Source organism: Solea solea, chromosome 21, assembly GCF_958295425.1.
Source record: "Solea solea chromosome 21, fSolSol10.1, whole genome shotgun sequence".
In the NCBI taxonomy this organism is placed as follows: domain Eukaryota; kingdom Metazoa; phylum Chordata; class Actinopteri; order Pleuronectiformes; family Soleidae; genus Solea; species Solea solea.
The window spans coordinates 5,421,481-5,446,482 of NC_081154.1; the positions used below are offsets into that span (position 1 = coordinate 5,421,481).

A 25,002-nucleotide genomic window follows, 5' to 3' on the forward strand; every position below is an offset into this window, starting at 1 on the left:
ATTAGGTACACAGGACAGACAGCTGGTGCTTCTGTAGTCTGCTTCAAGCTTTGACGTGTTGTGGGTTCAGCGACACAGATAATGGTTCTTTGAGTTGCTGTTGCAAGTTAGTTAAACCAGTCTGGCCATCCTCCTCTGGCATTTTCTCCCACAAGCCTGCCGCTCATTGAATATTTTCTCTCTTTTCAGATCGTTCTCTGTGAAACATAGAGATAGTTGTGCATGAAAATCCCTGTAGATCATCAGTTTCATGAAATACTGCCTGATACCACATTCAAAGTCACTTAAAATCATCTCTCTGACCCATTCTGATCCTCAAGTTGACCTTCAGCAGTAAATACACTTGTTGCTTTAATGCGATTGGCAGAGTAGATATTTGTGTCAACAAGGAGTTGAACACGTGTACCTAATAAAACGGCAGGTGAGCGTAGTTGTGCACAAAGATGGCGTAATGGGACTGTGCAACTGTTAATGTTGAACAAATTCTATTGCTGTTTCCACAGCATCCTCTTGTCGATAGAAACGTAATTATTTTTGATTATTCCGCATCAATCATTGCAGTAATCAACGATTTTTCCAGTAAAGAGCTCACTGTTACTCAAAAATGGGTAATTTCCCATCTCACACACAGGAAAAGGTGATAATGGGTCATCTGTGCTCAGGTGAAATCCATATTTACTCATCATAAATAGCCCACAAAGTCTTTTTTTTCCTACTGGTGCTTATTATTACTGTCCTGCTGCAGCTTCATCCTCCTAATACACGGCGGGGGAGAGTGGAGGAGGGGGGGATTTCTAAGCAACAGCACTCTGCCTATTTTTCTCTCTCCGTTTTCTGCAAATACAGTCAGAGTCTCAGGGTCTCCTGAGGGTTGTGGTGCACCAGGCCTGGAAAAAGCCCCTATTGACGGTGGAGTTTTCACAGCGAGCTCTGTCTGTGGTCACTCGCCCAGTTGGCCTCATTACAAACTCCGTTCCCCCCCCCCACCCACACACACACACACACACACCCCGACGGTCCCACAATGACCCGACGCCACAGTGGAGACTCTGCAGGGTTTAACCAGAGGCTCAGAGTCTCTGGGGTCAGAACAGTGTCCCAGCTCGCCTTGTAATTTTAATGCGACTCAGCTTCTCCGGTCTGTTTTTCTCTATGTGTGCAGAGAAACCACTGCAGTGGACATCATAACATTGAATCCCTCCCCAATGATCTGCAAAGCTGAGGGTTAAAATGTAAAGAGATGACTTTAACATAGACGGCTTAAAAGCACCACAAGGCCACAGAGACTCACTCTCTGTAATGAGCCTATTGTAAGAAAGACATTTTTGATTTTGGTGTGGACTCATAGACCACTTATAGAATTCTTCCAGTTTGGTAGTAATATATTGAATAGCCACCGGGGGGCGACTATGCTCAGTTTGAATGAGCTTCTTCTTCTTCTCACTTATGGCACATTTCCACCGGCTCTACTCGCCTCGCCACGCCACGGTTTGGTTTCCACAGATATTTTCTTGAAGAGTTAATGTCTCAATCACTAATTTCAATTCTTCTTCAATAGAACATGTCAACTCTTATGTTCACATTTAGAGGAAAATGGATAAAAACAAAATATAGTTAAGTGGACACCAGTGTGATTGACGGTTGGTATCGTCCAATAGGAACCTTTATATACACTACAGTTAGTTTAATTTCGCACCACTACATATAACACTGTATGTCGTCTCATTGTTGGAAATTCCCTTTCTACATATTGGAATTACAACATCTGTGGGTTTCACTCCACACAGGCTAATGGTCAGTCAGTCAGGAGGGTTCAGTTACAGCTTGAAAATCATCCAAGTATGGATTTATTGTACAGGAAACTGTGAGCAAGTGGTAACACGTCAACTATTGGTCACACTCAAGTTCTTGCAGTTTGACCAAGGCCATCTTGTTTTGTTTTGTTTTCCAAAAAAGAGACCATACATTTGGATCAGAACTTAAAGCTGGGGAAGGCGCATCGTACTGAGAACACGAGAATCTGCACGTCACTATGTGTGATTTAACGGTAATTGGCCAGATTACGGTTCCTTTCTGGACCTTCTGACAATCGTGGGCGTCTTCTGATTCCATTATCAAATACACTTTGTTATTAGCAGCAATAAAAAAGGACTTATCATATAAACAACTTTCAAATGGAATATTTACAAGAAGCTTGTTTTTCCCCGTGTATCTTCAAGTGTGCATGAAACAGTGAAACGCTGACTGTTATTGAACCTCCAGTTTTCTACTGCGCTAACTTACAGGAACTGGAGGTCACTCATGAGTCACCAGGATGTTTATGAGAGGAGTGTGTGCTCTCTGTGGTATAAATACGAGAAGGTGTGGGGGGGGGGTAAGGATTGTTATGCAAAGCAGACTGTTCTGTTGTCCAGAATAACAGAGGACTTGAACTAGAATAGATGAAGTAGTGAAATCCTCTCAGTGCGGAGGAGCCAGAGTGTGTGTTTGTGTGCAGGCCGCGGGGGTCAGTTATTAGCGGCTTTACCAATAATCCCTGAACCCCCTGCTCTCACGGGACTCTCATCCACTTACCTAACGCTCACCTGGTGCTATCACCTAAACCCTCGCCTGATATTATCACCTAATACCATTTACTGTAAACTGTAACCGTGAACCTTGTCAGCAGAGATTAGGAAGGCGGGAAACTGTGCGTGGGTGTGTTTGTCTAGTTAAAAGCTTAACAAAAGCAAATGCGTTGACAGTGTAGAGCAAAAAAAGTTATTTTATTTAAATATGATCATTCTCCATTGCATGCTGGTATTTATTGCCTCGGCTCAAAGCCATATGTTTGTAGCAATCCTTACTTTTTAAAAGTTGTGACTGCACTCAGGGAGGGCGAGAGGACTCCTACTGGCTGTTCTTACTACAATTAGTCTGTTTAGAGGTCCCGTTGGTGGAAAGATCACTTTTCAACTGACTGACAGTAACTTCCCATGCTACAAAATGTGGCAAAATCAGCAGAGAATTTCAGAATTGGAGCGATTTCCCCGGGTCGTCTGTCGCGTATCAAACAAGTGCATCTGTCTGCTTCACTGAGCCATGAAAACCTGTGGATTACTCAACAATCCACCATTTATCAGCAGCCCTGCCTGCTGCGGCTTAAATGTCTTGTTATTTCAGTCATTTTAATCCAAGTCAGATTTCGGGAATAACTACAGTACATTGTATCAGATCAACAAGGCTTTTCTTTGCCTAAATCTGCAGGTTTACAACAGCACCATCAGTCCTCTGAATGCTGAGTTTGTTCTTCTGTTCTTCAACACTGAATGTGTTGTACCAGGTCAATCCTGTCTTACACACACGTGCAGGTTTAAGCCACTATTTTTTAACACTTAATTGAAGTTGGTAGCACCAAAATGCTTTTAGTGTAGATACATTTACCCGCTGCCAGGAGCAACTTGGCGTTAAGAGCCAGGAATCGAACTTTTGACCTTCCAGTTTAAAGATGACTTTCATTCACCACTAAACTGCCGTTGGTCCGATTTCTCTTCCGTGTATGATGGATTCTCAATGATGTTTTTATCTGTGTATATTTAGGGCGTGAATGTGCCTTTAGGTGAAATACTTTGTATTATCTGTATGAGAAGCACCATGTATATAAAGATTGATGACATAATTAATTAATTAATCTCCCGTAAAAAGTGCCAGCCAAGCACACATTCAACACACTCCCTCCTCGGTGTGTGTGCTGATACCCCCAGATCCAGTGTAACAATCTCCTCATTTCCCTGCGGCCAATCAGAAGGGCTCCTGGCAGCTCAGGTCTTATAGGCAGACTGTACCACTGGGCTTTTATTGTACCAGACTGTAGCTTAGGAGAATCTCCCGCAGGCCTTCAGGGTATTAGAGGCTGATATGAGCTCTATCAAAGGCAGGTTTTCCCACGGTGGAGGGAAAACCTGAAGCATACTGAAGCCTGAAGGTTGGAGAGAAATAAAGAAATCTGATGCTTATCAAGAGAAAGTAAAGAAAGTATAAGTGGCATCTGCAATGTAGAAAAACACAAAAATCCTCTATCTTTCCACTGAGGCAAACTGATTTGTTAATTTTTTCTTCCTAATTTACTTTCTAAAAGGATTAAAGTATGTCATTTTTTAACCAACAGCGTTCATCAGGGCACACATGTGAAAAGACAGAAACTTCATAAATCTGTATGTTAAAGTTAAAGTCAATGTGTTTCAAGGTAACAGCCTTCACAGGGTGAAAAAACACAAAGACAGCAGGTGCCTTTAATATACTAATCAACCAACCACACTGTTTTTACACAGGTGGTCAACCATGTGATCTAATCAATTGATTAGTCTATTTAAGGCACCTGTTAAGGCACACTCTGTTTGTTCACCTTGTCTGTGAAAGCTGTTGACTTGAAATGCATTGTCTTTAACATACAGATCTATGAATTAGATGAGTTATTTTTTTATAACATCAGCTCCTCAGATTCCCTCATTTTACCTTTAATCCCACTTATATTTTGTAATAACAGTCATTATTGTGACATTTGAATAGACTATACTCTTTCGCCCATACAATCCAGAGCTTTTATCACAACGGCTAACTTTTTAACTGTTTCTTTCCATTACAATTAATCAATAAAATTACAACAAGCAGATTAAAAACAACTTCTAGGACTCCTGTTTTAGGTAGACTGTAAACATGCCACCAAGAAAAGTCAACAATGGCTATTTTCTATATCAATTTATGTGTCAACTGTAATTTCCTTCAAAGTTGGGTTTTAAAAACAAAAACACACACACACACACACAGTTGTTGCTTGTTCTGTTAACATTTTTAGTATGCTAGGAGGAAGTCTAGCCAGGAACTGAAAAGGAAGGATCCTTTTTACACTGGAAAGTGTCTTGACTTTGATAAGAACCAAATGTGCCTCTGTCCCTGTGTAAAAGGAAACAACTTAACATACAGATCTATGAAAACAATTAGCAATGTCTTTTTTTTGTCTACGTAAGAGTTCCTCAGATTCATTTCAGAGTCATTATTACTGTGAAATCTGAATAGACTGCACTTTCACCTCCCAAAATTTCAAAGCTTTCTTCAAATGTTACCTTTTTTAATTACAATTAATCAATAAAATCACCAGGAGCAGCTTAAAAACATCTTTGTAGGACTTGTGTTTTACGTAGACCATAAACCTGCCACCAAGAAAAGTTTTATGTTAATTTATGTTGTGATTTATGTGTCAACTTTAATTTCCTACAACATTGTTGTTGTTTTTCAAAAACCTGTATGAATAACACACTTGCTAGCTTGTTCGGATTACATATTCTCAGTATGCTAGGAGGGAGATTAGCCAGACCCTGACTTGAAAGGACTGTTTTTACTCAGGACAGTTTCTTGACTTTGATAAGACACAGTCACTCTGTCCTTAACAGAGCCATCGTTAACGTGATCAGTAACACCTGTGCTATTCCTGCTAAAACGTGTCAAAATGGCTGCCGTGCAAAGGGACTAAAGTCAATAGTTTTGCTGGTATGGAGGTGGCACAGACCCCAAGTCAAATAGAGGCATAATTTGAGTTGTGTGTTTCCCACTAAACATTACTTTGGACGTCTTAATTAAAAGTAGTTTTGAGTGTATAACTTCATAATGTGTATATCCATTGTTTGCGGCGCCCCTAAATAATTACATTCATTCTGTGCCACACAATAGATGGTTGCCGCCAAATTACAACATTGTTCAAACATGGTCGAAACAGTCACATAACCATAAACAGTCATTACATCCCCATTGGAATAAAGCAGTTAAATACCAGATGGAATTTTAAGATACAGGGAGTTCTACTCCGTTTATTGTCAATGTGAATATAAGGGCATAGTGGTGGGATTATGGGGATTAATGGAAACAAGACCTGCAAAGTACAATGTAATATGGAGAACGATGGGAAAAGTGAGTTTGCACATGGATGGGATGAGAATCACATTCAAGCCAAAGTACAGTATATCACTGTGTGTGTGTGTGTGTGTGTGGGATGCTCTGACTTCTCAGTTGGATATAATGTGTCCACCATGTAACTGTGAGACTGGTGTCCTGTCCTTGAGTTTGCTTACGTCATGCTCTCTGCTCATGTCTCCTGTGTCTTTATACTCTGACGCATCTGCACTTCTTTCCAAGAGTCTTAAAGACTGGAGACTGTTGGTCTTTTTGAGGTGTGTGTGTTATAACTGTGGGTTTAAAAGGTTTTTTTAAGGACTGTAGCTAAATTATTAGTGAAGGAGTGCGAGGTCAGCAAAGGGTGAATGGTAGGACTTTTCTAGTCATGATGACCACTCCAAGTACTTTACACTACAGTTTGGTCATTCACCCAGTCACACACTGCCAAAAGCAAAATTTGGGGTTTAGTGTCTTGCCCAAGGACACATTGTCATACAAAGTAGAGGAGCTGGGGATCAAACCGCCATCCATCCGGTGAGAAAATAACCCACTTTACCAACTAAGCCAGAGCTACATCACCTAGGAGGGTAATGTAATAATTATGTATTTATATTCTGGAGGGTGGGTGGTCAAATCTTTGTGAAAAGGGGGCATTCAGGTTAAATAAATTATTATTATTACTATTACTTTTAGGAAAGTACCTTGGACTGTGTTTCTACAATATTGGATTAAAGACTTAAGTATTTTAGGCAATTTTAGGCCTAGTTTTTTCAGCAGCTCTATCACACAAACCCAGCAAAAGCCCATGTTTTTAAAGCAGAAGCTTTCTAGGCAACCAAAGAACAAAGTTCTATCTGGAAAACCGAAACAACATTATGCTGTGTTCACACCGTAGGCAACATGAATTTTCCGCATGGCAAGTTTACGTACAAAGTCAACGCACAGACGAGGGTACACGCAAATTTCGTGTTGGCTGGGCTGCGCTGCGTGGTGTGACGCTGCTACATGTCTATCGCTCCAGCGTACTTGCCGGTGGCCAGACAAATTTATCATTTCTGTGTGTGGACACCTGGAATTCTATGGCACTAGTTGCTATATGTAGGAGAGGAGAGAGAGTGTCAGTGAAGAAGCCGGTGGTTGAATAATGCAAATGGCGCCAATGTGGAAATTTGCGCTTGGTGTGAGCGCAGCATTAGATGTCACTAAATCTCACACACTGGACATTTAAATCTCTGTATTTTTCTTGATCCCTGCAAACAAGCTCTGTGTGTGTGTGTGTAGATTCTAGGAACTAGCTGTGAATCTCTGTTTATCTTTCTTGTTCTTCCCACTCCCTGCTCATGCGGGGGAGAGAGGAGTGTAGTAATAAAAGTTACAGAGGTACAGTCATCCTCACTGGAGACAGTCTGGGTCAGACTTAAGGACAATCTTAAGTGTTTCTGCACAAAGGAGTCCAGAACAAGAGGTTTGATTCTGTACTGTTTTGCTGCAGTGCAGGAACAATTGACGAAGAGGTCACAGGTCAGGACAGGAGGTGGACGCCGGGCATCACTTACTGTATACAGTGTGCATAGTTGGAAAGGAGCCACACACATAAGAACGGCTTCACTGAGAAGATGTGGGAGGAGGATAAGACGAAGAGGTGGAGGTGGGGAGGGGATTCAGTCGGTGCCACACAAGTTGCCCTTGGGGCCTGAGTGCTGGTGTTGGCTCGGCAGGAAGCGTGGAGGAGGGGAATGTGTGTGTGTCAGGGGGTGTCTATGGCTGCGTCTGGTGCCACGTTTGCATCACAGAACTGTAATCCTTTCAGGACTCACTGCTCAGCAAAGCCAAGCTGGCACAGTGGCTGCTACAAAAAAACCTGTCAGGGAGTTAGAGCTTCGACAGCGTTTTGATACTTTTTCATACTTACATACATACTGATCTTTTTGATGTGAAGCTGTAGTCAACTGTCAGTCAGAAATTTGCAACATTTGAAACCCTTGAAAGTAAAGCAAAATGTCCAAGGCTCTTCATCACCTCCTGATTTGTACATGAGCAAGAATGTAGCACAACACTGAAATGAAAATATGAATCATATACAAACTAATAAACATTCATAGTGTATAATTGTTTTACTATCCTGTAATACATGCTTTTGCTATGTTAAAAATGCAAAAACCCCAAACCATATATTAAAAAATATTCTATCGCCAAAATGGTATTCTTTAATTAATCTTTATTTTATGTGGCCTGAAAATACAGGAAGATATGTAGTAGTATTAAAATAACAAACATTTATCAGAAGAAAAACATGTTTCTAAAGACAACTATTTAGTGTAATCTCCATAGCAGGACCCTGACCTTGTTAAACCTTGAGTGGAACCCTAATTAAGGTCATTGGTAACACATGTGTTTGTCAGGCTCGCTGATTTAGAAAACAGCTGCTGTAAAAAGGTTTATAACACCAGGTTGAGCATGCTGTATGAGGTTAACTCACTGGAAGCTTGGTAAAATATAACACAAAATCACATCATTCCTTTCAAAAATGCAGAATATCGCAGAATTTTGCACCAGCAAGACCAACAACAAAGCAAGTGGTTTTTCCACTGTATGTTTAGACGACTTTGACAAAGGAAAGAATGTGCATAATCCTCTCTGAGGTCCATCGGCAATACCGCCAAGGGCCCACTAGTAGGCCACAGCCCTCACTTTTTGCAAGCAGTGATTTAGCTTGAAGCGGCCTTGAAAGTCTGTCAGGACAACATCTGACATATGATATCATGTACATACAGTCAGAGCCGTAATGTAATAAATGTGTTTGAGGCATGTTTCTGTTTTATTCTGGTTGGCCAAGAAATACATCAGTGTTGTCACTTCATTAACATTCCACTCAATGAAAAGAAAATCCCACAAAAACAAGCGCAAGCACGCACGCACGCACACAAACAACATGACTGACACCAAGTGTTGTTTGCATCTCTGCCGGTTAATGACAGTGTTGGCGCGTCCTAGGATTCACGAGATGAGGAAATGTCATGACATCGCGTTTAACCGGACCCATGCAGACACGGTGAACAACATGGCTGTAATTGTAAGACATCTTTGTTGCTGCCAAGAATATTTATTTCTGTCTCACTAAGAGGATTATCTGTGGGGGGGGGGGGGGGGGTCGCAGTCTTTGCATGAAAAGGATCAAATGTAATTGGAAATATAATCCAAACCAAAGTTAAACCAAATTAAATAAATATGACTGCATTCCCCCCTCCCCCCCCGATTTTATCACGTACACTAAGAGTGATGCATTCAAGGACATATGTTGTTCCTGTTGATTCAGTGACTCCACTGAGAAACTCCAACCAGACATTAAACTAGAAACTGAAATTCTCTTGAAATTCTAAAACAATGATGGGAAACAGCAAAATCATAATAACTTTTACATAACCCAGCTATTGACACACACAGCCATGTGAGTCAGCTATGGTCTTCAGCAGCAGATCTGATTGGCCTCTGTGGCTCTTACAGTTTTTTTTCCAAAGTCCACAACATCATCATCAGTGTCGGAAAATTACTGAGAAGCAGAAGCGGCTGTTTTCGGTGCGAGCTGACGGGGCCAGGTGGAACATATTCAGCCTCGTCTTCTGCAGAGATGGTGCAACCTGCCCTCGCCCGCACACACAAGTATTGTGAAACAATGGAAACACAAAATTATTCTGCATTATCTGATCATTTCCTTCATATCGTGCTCCCCTAAACCCTGAATTCTCGTATCACGTCATCCCCTGAGAGTCACACTGAGAGAGCTTATCCCTCGCTTTAGGTCATGAACCAGTTGAAACCGAAAACCTTAAGTTCACACTTGCCACAATTCAGTTGGTAGATATTTCTCCTGGTTTTGCTCTTATAAGGAAGGCGCATAGCCTCTGGGAGGAAGTGGAGGAATATGTGTCGAACTCTGCCGTCTTTTCCATTCCGAGTGATGTAAGTGATCTGTCTCCTCTCTATGATGTTATGACAAAGAATGGTTTTTACACTTAACACTCCACACCCTGTTAATAGTTTGTTAATATCCATGGGTTAGATGGGGGGAAAAGGCAGCTTTATTACACATGCATTACCCAATTTCTTGCTATGAGATAAAAAAAATCCCCTTCAGAGTCAGCTTGGATGTGCGCAGTTAAGAGATCATTACACGTTTTCCCCATGTAGAGGATTAGAAACGGTGGATATGGTTATATAAGGCCAGCTCCAACATGCCAAATAAACCACCACAGTGCTTACAGGACAGCTTTCCATCTTTCCAGCCGGGCTGTTTGCACTCACACCAGCAGTTACCCCGGAGACCAGGGGCATCAAAATACAAGCGCAATGACAAATACCAGCATCAGTGCGTGTGCGTGTGTGTGTGTGTTGGGTCAGTGAGGTTCAGTCTGGGAGGTAATGTGAGACCAAGATGAAACACTCAGCCATCAGCACATTCCTCTGGGCCTCAAGTTTCGTTCTCTTCAGCTCTAAGAAAGAAAGAGAAAGAAAGAGAGGCCACGCAGCAGTAAACATGTAATTCACGATACATGATGCAGTCGTTTCACAACAGTCATAATCATACGGCAATAAGCCCCTCCGCCTCTCATTAGACCAGCATATGTATATGTGCATGTTGGTGTAGTCTTTGCGTAATTATATGTTTCACGGAGGCTTTGCACAGAATCTGCCTGCAGCCTCGCCTGCCTTCATGGCGGTGGTTGATGGTGGAATTCACTCCCCACAAATATTGTCTGAATATCTGTGAACCAGACTTTCGAAACAGAGCTGACGCTCTAAAGGGTTGGATGTGATGTGGCTACAGAGACCTTCACTAAAAAACATTTATATCACCCCCTACCGTCTTACTTTAAAAAAAAGATTTGTTTAACAAGATGCAATACTAGAATGAACAGTAGGGGCAGTACAGAGGCAGTATATAAGATGTCTACGATGGCGCCGCATTGATCTCAGAAGAATCTCATCTCGTATAGCAGAGCAAGAGCAGTCCTAGGGTCTCAGCATTTTTTCCCAAACTTATCAATCTTGCTTGACTTTTTCCAGGATAGGCTGTTTATTTTGGTAGTTGTGTTTGTTGTTTGTTAATAAGAGACTCAGAAAGACCATTCAAATGCATTACTTTGAATAATTTTATCTGGAGCATGTGGGCATGAACATTGCCACACACCGAGACTCACACTCACTGGTAGCTAGCTAAGCTAAATACTAAAATCTTAGCTCCAGAACAGTCAACAAACCAAAATGGGATGATTCATCCAGGAAAACCAAAGATCTGTTGCCAAAAAGAAGTGGTACTTTTTTTTGACACGTTATTGTTTCACTCACTTTATTGAGAACTTTAGATTGTGAAAATACGAAAAGGCTAATACTAACAGGCGGCTAAGCTAAATAGCAGCAATTCATCACACTATCGAAATAAACACTAACTTCTTAAACTCACAGTTACCTTTGGTGGGCGCAAGCCTGTAATGCATATCTTACAATGTATTTATTAGAAGGTGTTGGACTCTACAGGGTCACTCTTCTGAGTGCTAGCCTGTGAAGAATTGTCTCTATGTGATCCTACAGCTAAATTCAGATTGGGCTGTACGTTCAGAATAAGCCTGCAGTGAATCATGACGTCATCAGCGTACAGTGTGACAAAGCCAAACAACAACAGAGAAGGTTGTTGTTGTTGAGCTAAATGTCACCTGGAATTTAGCTACATTAGCCTCCATTTTGAGCCTGTGTTCCAACTCAAACAACCCCAGATCTTGTTGTTTGCAGCGGCGACAGCAGAATCTAACCCAATATAACCTAACATGTTTTTAAACAGCAGCAATCTGGTACCTGGGTTTCTGACCATGACTCATTCCATTGTGGAACACATCTGAGTTTAGTAGATGTATTAATGTTTACATACACAGAGACTGATAGCAGACACTGAGTTATACTCACTTTGTATCTTCAAAATCGAGCCTGATGGAATAAAAGCTTAAATCCATATGTTCTTTGTATTTAAATTCCCATAATGCGTTTCTTCTTCTGTGTTGAACAGGAAGTGTGGGTCACTACAGGTGCATGTGTGAACCACGATGAAGGTTACGTGACTATGTGGGGAAAATCCCAGCTGCTTTTAGTTTTGTGTTTTGCTTTGTTCAGCTCTCTCCTCTGGTTCAACCTGTCTGTTTGAAAGACTGACTGCCCGTCTGCCTCCGTATTTGTCTACGTTTTTCTGATTCAGCCCTCTCTTTTCAACACACCACATCCTCCTCTCCTCTGTATGTGGAGCGGAGAGGGGGGGATGCAGACTTCATGGTTATTATGCAGCTGGAACTGCTCAGGAGAGCCGATCTAGCTGCTTTAATTTCATTATTAACCAGAGAAACTGTGTTTGAAGACTTGCTCAGAACATAATATGTTTTCATTTACATTAAGGTATTAATGACACTTTGATTCTCAGCTACAGATCCATATCCCTACAGCTGGTGGTGACGCTTGGATTCACTTGACTTCAGGTCCAACAGTGACGTCCCACCTCGCTTTCGTCTCTGTGGAGTTTCAAAGGAGGTCAACAGGTCAACGTCACTCATTTGACCGGAAGGTAGCCAGCGGTGAAGCCAGCGGTGAAGCCAGCACCACCATGGAAAGAAGTGCTCAAGGAAATTCAATGGAAAACGCTCTTTCCTCCATCAGCAGAGGCGAAGCCTCAGGAGGTTTGACGGATGAGGAAAATCCTCCTCAGTGGAACCACTTTTCTGGTTCGCTCTTCTATAACAGTCTCTAAGTGAAAGGAACAAGATAATGGCTTTATAAGTGTTTAACTAATATTTAGGAATTATTTTACACTTGGTTCTACAAGTTATCTTTTTTTGTTTTGAAAAACTGTCTGTAACAGCAGCACAACAAGCTATAATCACATTATATAACCTTGTATAGATCATGTTATTACAGAGGAGCAGAACATTATTAGCAATTGATAAATTCATGAATTCTTTTAGCTCTGCTTTTGGTCTCCCCCACTTCGTTGAGAAAATTTGGGCCTTAATTCTCCAAATTTACAAGATTTTTTATAAATTGTATGAGTTTTTCTCTCCAGCCTTATGTTGAAAAGATTTTGAGATGTAGGCCGAAATAACACAAACAAACTCTCTTGTAGAAGCTTGGAAATCAACCTTTATTGATACTGTTTGGTTTTTTTGCTTTTTTAAAAAGAGTCATGTCATCAGTACAGAAAAATCATATACGTCTCTCATAGTTGCTTCAGTACGGCTGTTTATACACTGGTTAACATAATGCATCTCAGATTGGATGGTGATGTAAAACGTCCATTTTGAGGGATAAATGTGTACCTATTGTGAATTTACGCTGCAATTGAATTCGATTAGAAAAGATGCACTGCTGAGACAAATGCGTTACAAATGACTTTGAGATGATGAGACCTGCTTTTTTTCAGTTTGATTCTGCAGCAAAATGCAATGTAACACAACTTAATTTTGTTTCTGGCTGTTGGATTTGGTAAAACCAAAGGCACAATTAAGTTTTACCACTTTAATGACAAACAATAATGTTTTATTAACTCTCATTTTGCTCTCTGAGAAGCCAGTTATCTTCTAGTGCTGTAAATTCCCAATGACACAGTTGTTAGTTTCCCAGATACATGAGATCTTACAGAAATACATATAACTTCCAACACTTTTAATGAATACTTTTGGAAATAAGTCAGATTTGATGATTAGACATGGTCAGACATACACAATTATCTTATAGGAACAATGGTTCACAATTGTGAAAGTAGTACCTGGTCACTAAAAGCTGACCAAAAGACATAAAATGTGATTAAAAGGCATTTTCAGTGAAAAATGGTGGTTACATACACATTTGTAAAGCAATTTACACACTGAGTGTTACCTTTACCCAGCAGTGCAACTGCATTTAAGACGTTGATTTTACAAATGAATGTGGTACACACAACGGTTCACGACATAACTGAATGACGTACATTAAAATTTATAGTATAAAAAAACCCCCATAAAGTAAGAAAACTCCAGAAGGCACTGGACGGAGATGAAATACCAACATTTTTCAACTTATTTTCTAAACCCTGAAGTCAAAATGCTAATCTTGCTTTACTTTTGGCCTGTAGCCACAGCTAGCATCTTTACACCTGCTAAAAAAGGAACATAATGCTCCCCCCAATTCATACAATTTCATTTTAAAACCATTAAATATCAAGTTCAAATTAAGAAAATATTGTTTCAGAGTAGCTGGTGAGTTAAAAAATGCTGGTATACGTCGTATACGACTATTAGCTGGCTAGCTGTTGTGTTTCTAAATTCTGCGCACAGTGTCCGTCTTGGCGGTTGGACACCTTGTCGATATTCAAGTACTCTCCTCTATTTCTCTCAGGGAGTAAAATAAATTAGATGCTCTTTGAACTGCCCTGCAGTTGCAATGTGACCTGCAATGTGACCGGTGATGATAAACTAAAACACACATAATCGTACTTAAAAGTAAAACAAACAAAAAAATAAAAGTAAGGAGAGATGCCAACCTGATTGCCTGATTTCTTAAGTTTCATTATGATGCTAAGAAAAAAATACATACTGTAGTTGCCCAGCAGTCTATGTGCGCAGATACAAAACAAAAAAAACAAAACAAAACAAAAAAAATATACATATATAATCCTGTAATCCAAATTCAACTACATGAGAAGGTGAGTAAAGACAAAATCCAAAGCCTCAAAGTAGCATTCCAAAGAACTCAAACATATACTGTAAAAAAACCATACCATCCATGTTACATCTGTACACTTCCCTGTCACTATCACTGTATTATTTCTTGTGAAAAGGGCTGGGATCTGTTGGATCTGTTGGGTCCAACAGATCTGTTGGGTTTACATTGTTGTTGGATAAAAGAAGCAAAACAATAACGTGAAGAGGAAATAATTGTCTCTTTAGTATTTGAGACCGTTAACAACACGACTGATTGAAATGACTTTAAAAATCCCCCAAATTCCCAAAACCTCAGAGCCTCAATTAGTCAAAGTTTATTTAGGGCTAATTCACAAACTTTCCTAATACAATCTTTTTCTTTTTCGTTCTGTAAACACAGAAAACATGTCTTCATACATATGGATCCCCCCCCAAAAAAACAACTCTAAATGCGGTATTGATGCCAGGCCTGTATGTGGCGCTGTAATGCTGCCACGGGAATACACCAAACACTAAAAAGAAGAATTGGAGTATTTCCTAAAGTTGTGTTAATTGTACACATGAAAACGCAGGGATGGGGTTTTCCAAAAAAAATTGTTGTAGGGCTCCCAAAACGCAGTTTTACGATACAAAACTTTAATCTCGTTCTCCTTAGTACGGACCCTTAGTTTTCCACTTACAACCTACTTTTCACCTTGATTCTCAATGACAATGGCACAACTCAGTAGTTGATTTTTAAAAACAACGAAAAAATTTCATCCATTGCATCCATTGGACTTCCTGTCCCATCATGCTTTGCTGTCCAGCAACAATCGTCCCAACACAAACTAACAGTATTTCTCCAGCTCACCCCATTCACTGTCTATGGGATAGAACGACAAGTCAAACAGCTCGATGCTCTTTAGACGCTGATTTAAGCTTCACCAATCACTGTGATACACAATAAGCTAATCTAAATATGGTAACATTTCACTTCCTCTTATGTCAAACATCATTCGCCGGATTGTAGGCGGTAACGTTTAAATAATATACGACTAAATATCCAGCTCGCTGTTTAACTTGACATTCTCTCCCATACGTGAAGAGAAGACACAGCATGACAAGGATTCAAACCCCTTGGTTTATAGCAGGAGTACCTTCGGCGGCGAAGTCCACAGCCCACAAATTGGGAGTCTGTGAATCAAAGCGAGTGTGATTGGGGGGAGGGGGCGGCGAAGAAAAGCGCGTGTGTGTGAGTGTGTGTCTGTGTGAGATTCAAGGTCGGAGGGTGGGCGGGGGACGCGATGGCGGTGGACAGGGAAGCCCCGGGGGTGTGCGGGACGGCGGCGGGCACGGGAGTGCCTGGCCTGTTGGCGGTGACCGGGCGGGAGGGGTAGTGGAGGTGGGAGAAGCGGACGGGGTGCGGGTCACGGGGAGGTAGTCCGGCGGCGGGGGCGCGGGCGTGTGGATGGGGGTGCGAGGTTGAGCCTTGGCTGCTGCGGCTGACTCGTCCTTGACTCTTGTGAAGTTGATGCAACGACCCTACAGGGAAGAAAAGACACAAAATAAAAAAGGTTTGGGTTAAATCTGGGGTATCCTCGTCTTCTAAAGCCCATTCCATACAGTAGAGGATAATTGGCAAGATTTCTGTCCCGATCTGGCCCTTTACCTTGTTGGTATGCATACTCGTCATTACCGTAACTCCTAGACCATTGGTGATATCTATCAAATTCAAAAACTATGGACTATAGCCAGATTACACTTGAATCCTCACGATGTTGCCCCAATTCCAAATTATCCAGGTCAATCCAATTTTCTGTCCCTACAAATGTGACGTCTTCATCAAAGTTTATCATGCTCAGACCAAATGGAGGAGAATCTGAGGAAGGGATTAGGGTTATGGGCGCTTGTGCGTTGGGATGCTGAAACTGAACGGTTACTTATCGGGCTGTATAAGAAAAAAAACGACCTTTAATCTGGCAAAAATCACGTTTTCCTCCGTAGCTACTTGTGTATTATAACCCTGACCACACACTTCACTCGAGTTCCTAGAAGTCACTGTTACCACAGTAAAACTACCCGCTCCAAGGTTGCATCTGGTCGGCGGCCGCACTGAAGTGAAGTAACGCTAATCTGTTAATAACCACCGTCGGTGATTGGAGCCACAGGCCCACGGTTTCACAGAGTGGAAAACGGGGATTTTGATGTCACTCAGAAGTTACGACGTACATCTCATTCCACCTTAAAAGAACCCAAGTGAGGAACATGTGTTTCAATTTAAATTCAAATGTCTTTGGAGGAATGTAAGAAGGAAATATCATGATGGAGAAACAAAAGCTGGGGGTTTAAAGAGAAAAACACTAAACAAGAAAATAACAATAAACCAAAGAAGAACTGAGGCAAATCTGTTGCCCTCTTCGCCAGCCAAACTTTATATTTCTCTTTTATTTAGAAAAAAACAACAGTTTTCAATCCTCCTCTGTAACGATGACGTTGAACTTTAACTTAACTCTCACCAGGTCAGATGCAGATTAAAGTGTCCAGAGGATCGAGATCTGAGACTCAGCGGGACAGACATTGCTTATGCACATACGGAACGGGACATATGAAGAAAAAGAATGTGTCTCTAACACACACACACACACACACAGTATACTCTGTAATCACAGTGAGACACTTGGCAGGAAATCAAAAACAAAGCGGTCACAGAGGACAAATTCCGTTCATCCCGACGACTAAATTAGCAGCTGAGTGCAGACACACGAAGTTGGATGAACGGAGAGGATGAAGCAGTTTCTGGTCTGTCACCACTTATCCTGTCTAGTATTCAAGAAAATAAAAAAACAAAACTGTGTGTTTGGATATTCTCAAATTCTTCTTGCATCATGTAAAAGAGAAGGTTTTCTTCATGAATTACATGAATTAATTCTCTGAACGACATTCACATAAACCAACCCGATACAGTTGAACTACGTGTGTGTTTTGTTCTGTGCGTGTTTTTCGCTCCGTGCAGATATTTCCGTTCACGTCCAGCTGTGGTTTGATGAGTAAACTAGAGAGAAGACTCGAACCTCCACAGCCTCAATACACTCTGTCAGAAACATTCTCCTGACTCTGTATCCAGACTCAAACTTCCTTGAGCTGTAACCTACATTCCCTGAGAACCTCATGCTTTACTTTTTCTGAGTTTTGCTGTACGGAAACGGACAAACACGGCCCAAAACACAACCTCCTTTGGACGAGATAATAAAATGACGACAGCAGACCTCCCTATAGACTTGAGACAGTCTTTATTGGATGTGTTTCCCCAACCACCTGCTTACTATGGCTCAGAGCTACGTATAGCCAATTTTCTTTGGAGACCATGGTCTCCTGTAACTCAATATTCTTCTATAGGATCAGACCATTGTAGCCACATCTCAAGACAGTTCACTTGACTGTTATTTGAGATTAATTAACCTGATTTTTTGCCAATAAAAATTGAAACACACACTCATTCACCTCCTCCACTGTCTGCAGCCTCACCAAGGTCATAAAAGTTGGACTCTTTTATGACCTCGGTCTGGGGTAAAATGTGCACGTGTGTTAAACATGGGTCAGCTGGTGGATCGAGTAGGCCTCGGCAGTCGTCTGCTTTACGTATTACCTCATGTCCTTTAACCAGCTAAATGCTTCTCTGGGGAGACTTGGGTTTATATGAATGAGTGAGTAACGGAGAGACAGAGAGATTGTGTGTGTGTGTGTGTGTGTGTCTGTCTGTGTATGGACTAGCTCTTCCTCACACTGTCATCAGTGTAATGGCTGTGGTTTGGTGACACGCACACTCATAATGGTTAACTCCTGTCTGAAATTACATTGACTTCACCTCCAGCTAGTGGCCTCAACTCTGGTCTATTACTGGTAAACTGTAGTCAAAGGCATAGAATCAGTAAGTAAGTGTATCTATTCCACAGTGTGGCTCCACGGTGTCTTATTGAACATTGCTCTCAAGATGTTTGGTACATTGGTAGGCACAGGTCATGGTTATTACTGCGTTATTATCTACTTATACTGGCTCTGCTTGAACATTTTATACAATTTGACAGTGAATTTGAAGCGTTTGGACACAATCAACCTTTTAAATGTTGAAATGTTGTTTAAAGAAACTGAATAAGACGCAATTATGGGCTGAACTGATCCTTCATTAACTTATTTTTTATCATAATAACTAAACTAAAGCACTAAAACAAACACTTGCATCATTGTTTTGTGGCTAGCGGCTGGAAAAGCAACAATAAAAAACACCATGGCAACAAAAGCCACCATTAATAATCCAGACTGAATTTGTTCCCGTTAATTTAGACATTTGGCAGCTTTGGAGTGTGAGACTGTAGCAGTGAGAACAGACGTTACACCATTGAGCCAAATGTTCCTGCTGCTTCACTACAAACAATATGTGGAGGCGACAAAATTAGAAAGAAAATAAACGTCACACAGAGTCTACAGGTGGAGGAAATCAAATCTCAATCTTTTTTGGTACCTGACCGCCGTCCTAAGCTTTTTGGTAAAGATGTGATCGCCTCCTTTTTTGTCTCATTAGTCTTAGGTAAAGCTGAAAGTTTATCTGGTGGCAAATCCCGCTTCCAAACCTGGTGGTGGTGCCAGGAAAAACACTCTTAAATGTGGAATTCCTATTAAAAAAGATCATTGGAAAATGTTCTGCTAATAAGGCGAAGTTTTTACAAGCACTTATGGGACCTGATCAGCAGGAGAGTCTGTGGAGAGGAGGAAGAGTGTGGGACCAAATGAACCCAACTGCTGGTACATATACTCATAATTAACATATAGCTACATATGAATTTGGGTAAAATGGGGAAAAACACTCAGAAATTCATTTGTTAATGTTTGTATTGCTTACAAAGGATTATAAGAACATGACTTCATGCTACAGTGGGATTTGCTGTATGTCTCCAGGAGGTTTAAAACGTCCTTCAACAGCTTCTGAACTCAGTGAACTTTCCAAACTCTTATCTGTGGCTCTTTGATATGTTGTGGGCATTAAAACTGAACCATGTGGCTAAACTGAGAAGAAGACTTACAAACACGTTATGGTGAGTTAGCTTGGTTTCTGCTTTCGATTTGAATTTATAGCGCCTAATGTGAAGCAGGTGTGGCAATGAGACCGACTCAACGGGCTGGAGTCGGGCCAGCGGAGGCGCTCTCCAGCACAGAAACACCAGGGGTGAGTGAAACTGAGAGGAGGTTGGAGGAAGTAGGGACAGGATGAGTAATCTATACAGATGTCTGAAACATCAGACTCTGGATATACACGAAAATAGTTTAAAACCAGGTTTTTATTCTCTTTTGTTTGTCACCCACACATTTATTTGGATGGACAATGTTGAAGGTGGAAAGGAAGGGTGAGAGACAGGAAAGGGGTGAGGCTGCAGTGGGACAAGAATAAAACACCGCAGGAGAAAGGAAAAGGGTGAAAGTGAATGTGAGAGTGGCTGTGGGTGAATGTATTAAATTAAGTGAAATGTCACACAAACAGCGGAGGAACTCACATGATCCCCAGGTTGAGGTCTCATCAGGGAAACCTGGTCGTAGCCACGGCGGAACAGAGCCCAGATAGCGTCCAGTTTACCCTGAAGAAGACGGAAGAAAGAAGAGGTTTTAACAAACTCTTCTGCATCCAGTATGTAATATTCTACCTCATAGAAACTACTAGGAAACAAAACGGAATCATCAGAAAAACATTTAGAGGGTAGTTTAATTTACTACCCTGTTAGGTCCTTAAGGACAAAAATGTCCCCTTCCAAAAACTGATTAATATTTCTTTTCTGATTTTTTTTTCTACATAAATCTCTTAAACTTGACTCGAAAAAGTTCATTTGAGTGTGTTTCCATTGCCACTGATGTTAAGCAAATACTGAGATAAAGTGCACCAGTAGCTGTTGATACACGGTGGCATTTTAATGCCACTTCCATCTGTTCACAAGTCCATGAATTTCGTTGTTCCCGCAAAAGTTCACACATACTTCCTCTCATCCACTACTTCTGCCAATTCTGTATTTCCAGTATTTTTCCATTGCAGAGAAATTCAGAAGCTGACAGAAGCAGATCTTTCCTCAACATCACCCCCTTGCATACTATGTGATATTTCACGTAAAAAAAAGACTGATGGAAACCCACCATGAGTACCTACAATGACAGGGACGTATGAAGAGTGTAAAATATCTATATGAATCACTGCAATGCTGTCTGTGGGGCTGTGTGCGCACGTGTTTGTGTGTTGGAAAGGCACGAGTATGCACAGATTACAGTAGTGCTACTGTATAAAAGGCCAGTGCTGCTGCACAGAGCTGTATTGTGGAGCACAAACAGCACTGACGCCAAGTCTAATAATGTCCGACCGTGTGTCTGCAGTATGTGTTATACATATCTAGTTATATGTGTGTACGTTGGTAGTTGATTAACTTTATGGTTATGCAACAAATTGTACATAAACATGGTCAGGACAAGCTTTATTACTCCCTGCTGTCTTGTGAAAACTTTGAAACTCAACTTCTTTTTCATGCTTTAGCTTAAGCTGAAAGACTTCTGCTGTTTTTTAATTCCAGTGTTCAAACTGTAAACACGGCAGATTTGTTTAGTTCCTAGAAAGCTGGGTCTTTGTTTCAGGAATGGCAAGGATCCATATGTTTGTGTGTTCTTCTGTAGCTTTTCTGCCAGAACTAGCTATTATTTTTTACGTGTATTAACAATACAGTGCTCCATTGTCTGCTGGTCCTGAGGGGAAACTGGGGTTGTGTTTACCCGGATGGGCGTGTACCACTTCCGGTTCTGTGGAGCCTTCTTGTTGTGAGATTTCTTCGGTTTGGGCTCGAAGGGTTCGTACTCCTGCTCGGGCATTTTCACCACAGCGTTCTTCGGCTTCTCCAGCTTCGCGCCCTCCTCGGTTGAACCCTTTCCTCCCCAACGCACCTGTAGAAACCAGGCAAAAACATGAATATGGAACCATACAGAAGCTGAGAGGTCACCCTCAAGAACAGAAGATACTGGCTAAACTGACTGGGACGGGTATATAAAATAGTAATAATGTATTAGAAAAGTCACATTATCATTCTATTACCTCCATTCTCTTGATCCCTCCAATTCCTCTTCCACCATAATAAGAAGCATCCACAGTGGGCCACTTCTTCTTGGGCAGGCCATCTTCATCATCTGACTCCTAAAACACCAACAACAACATCACTCAGAGAGAACAGACCTGCATTTTACCTGCGTTCTTGCACTTTCTGGATCTGTGTTGAACTTTAAAAAGGACTTCCTGTAGCATGGGACTTCCTGTATTCAGATCTAATTGTAAAGTTTCTGATCCTGCTAAACTTACAAATTTAGTTCAAATCTGATGAGTTTTGACAGAGATACAGTTTTATCAGTAGATTCTACTGTAGAAAGTTACTGGGAACATACTTGGGTGATCACCTACCCATCACAAAAATATTCAGATTGATTCTGACAAGAAGACAGAAGGACATTCTAACAGGATTAAGATTAAGGTTAGTGTGAAATTGAGTCTAATGATAGACAACATGATATTTTACAGTGTTGCCCATTATAAGAGATATGGATTTCTTGACATCATCAGTGAGTAGATTCTTACCAAAATTGAATGGGAACATACTTGGGTGATCACCTACCCATCGCAAAAATATTCACATTTATCCGTCAAAAACTGTAGACACACAGTTGCTAACATAAGGACAAACCTTTTTGTGTTTTTTTGTGGATTTATGAGTTTCCGCCTTTTGTCAATTTCTGCAAGAACTGCTGAGTGACATGACAAAACTGTACTTAACTGGTGATCTAATGTGTTTATGTGTGTCTGTGTGTGGGTGTCTTTGACTCACGGGCTCAGGAGGAGGTGGAGGAGGTAGTTCTTTGATCACCTGTGGGTAAAATAAGACACACAACATGTTCACCAGCTCTCAAAGTTACAAACCCCCCCAACCCCTCTCTTCAGGGGCTTACAGTCCCTGTGGGGGTTCGGACAAAAAACCTCCTTTGAAGCTCTTAATAACAACTTCCCGGCTGTAGTTTGTGCTTCTTACCACAGTGCAGCATAGAGGCCAGAACCACCACATGAAAAGCAGAGCGAGCAGCAGGAACAGCACCAGCAGCGTGATGAGGAGGATGGTGCCATCGAACTGGTGGGAGGAAGACACACACGTGGAAGTCGCACGTTTGTAATTAGGATCCGATTACATAATTGACTGCAGATTGTTCACAGAGACTGTTTTTGTCTTTGTTTACTTGCCTTCATAAAGTTGTATTGTATCTTATTGAAATGTATCATATTGTGTCATTATATTGTATCGCATATCTGTAATGTATTCTATTGTGAATTACAATGTTATATAATACAATATATAATGTATCGTCCTGCACTGTATATCGTACTGTCATGAGACACAAGCTAATGTATTCTCATGTGTAAAACAATGTTGTACTGTGATGTATCATATTGTGTTTTGTCACAATGTAACATAAGGTATTGCATCGGCTCATGTAATGCTATATTATACTGTAATGTATCATTCTCTATTGTATCATATTGTAATATAATGTAAGATAAAGTGATGTAGTAAAATAATAATAGTAGTAATATCATACTGTATTGTGTTGTATCATAGTTTTTTGTGTACAAAAATATGTGTAATACTATATAGTATTGTCTCATAGTGCCTTATATTATAATGTAAAGCTACATATTATTAAGTACCATTATACTACATTTTGTACATTTTGACTCCGAAATAGGCTGTTCTATATAAATACTGTATAAGTACTATTACTTTTAACGCTTGAGTACTTTTACATGTTGATCCACGTACTGTTGATTTACTACAGGAAAAGGTTTGTGTTCATAGATGATAAAATTAATGTTTAATATTTATTACCTTTACATTTTGACTGTCTTATCTTCAAAGAGCCAGATTAATGTTTAATGAAAAAAGGAAGAGTGGCGTGCATTTTTGGTTCAGAGTAAGAAATCAAAGCCAAATGACAAACTGTCTTTATAAGAGAGACTATATTAGTAAGTGAAAATGGCAGCGGTGCGATCATCAGACATTTGTTTATCTCCATGACAGCAGTTCATCATGTCATTTGCTTGATTCTTGAATGAATCCATTAGTACATTACTGTCATTACAGAGCGGCAGGCGGCCCCGGGACCAAACATGGTTCCCATTAACAGACCACAGATGAGAATCACATATGGTTAGACTTTCCCATGATCTATGTATCTCATGGCAGAGTCGCGGTGGATTTATGTGAGCTCACCAGTGGGGTCCATCATCGCGGAAGGCTCACTTCACTGGAACCCTAATGATTTAGCGTACAGTATTTGGGTAGAATTTTTGGCTGAACCCTCTTGACGCCGTACGTCTTTATTGAGTGTTTTTGCCTTGATTTATAGTTACTTGTTTATGTTGCACCTCATCTCCACTTCGCGACTTGTCGTGCCATCTTAAGGCCTGGTGCCACTCCAGCCTATATGGTTTAGTTTAGTGGGCGAGAAGCGGCTAATTGCAATGGTATGTCTAATTGAGCTCTGTATATCACTGACCACAACAGAGCGGCTTGAATTGTTTTCGTGGATGTGATGTCAGACGGACTGAGGGGGAAAAACAGCTTCAAAGAACATATTTCTTCTCTGGGTGGGTGGGAAACCCGCTGTGGGTTCGGCCCATATGTTCCAACATACGTGTTTTATTTGGCGAAATTGCTTTAAATTGTATTAAATTGCATCTCGGTTCATCTTGGTTGTTGTCAGGCAGGGGAGCTCCACCCTGCTTCTTGCTACACGCTAAAAACCTCAAATGACCAGAGATATTAGCTATATGTTCACACTATTCTAACATTACTATTTGTGATAATTTTACCTTTTTACAATTCTTTCATCACTTATTTTAACAGTTTGTCAATGATTTTATAAATAACTGGAGCTGTTGTTTACTTCTCTTCGCTAACTGTTCCTAAGCTAACTAATACAACGATATCCTGTCAGTTTTAGCTTACCTCATTAGCCACCTTAGCTAGCTGTTCCAACTATCTAAATAATATATTTTTTCTAATCATTTGTATTTTCTTTATGAACTATTTGACCAATTATTCTTTATTGATTATTTTAACATTACTGAATCATTGATTTATTTAAGCTAACTGTTAAGCTATATGCTTTGTTCATTAGTTTAGCATTTGCAACTATTCTGACAATATTGTGTTTATCTTTGTATTTTTATCTCAGTATATTCCGTCATGACAAAGTAATAACAATATTTTTGCCGATATTTGACAAAATTTCAAAATAAAAGTCTCTGTGTTGACGTGAA

General features: G+C 40.7%; 1 protein-coding gene across 1 annotated transcript in view; it reads right to left on the reverse strand.

Annotated features, from left to right (window-relative positions):
* Positions 1-13,084: 13,084 nt before the first annotated feature.
* The window catches only part of antxr1c (ANTXR cell adhesion molecule 1c), a 35,820-nt gene continuing 23,902 nt past the window's right edge, over positions 13,085-25,002 (reverse strand). The window contains exons 13-18 of the mRNA XM_058621132.1: positions 22,718-22,813; positions 22,517-22,555; positions 21,736-21,834; positions 21,420-21,587; positions 20,168-20,248; positions 13,085-16,163 (exon numbers count right to left, since the gene is read on the reverse strand). Of these exons, the coding sequence (XP_058477115.1) occupies positions 15,897-16,163; positions 20,168-20,248; positions 21,420-21,587; positions 21,736-21,834; positions 22,517-22,555; positions 22,718-22,813 (750 nt within the window). The 3' untranslated portion in view covers positions 13,085-15,896. The remainder of the gene's footprint in view (positions 16,164-20,167; positions 20,249-21,419; positions 21,588-21,735; positions 21,835-22,516; positions 22,556-22,717; positions 22,814-25,002) is intronic.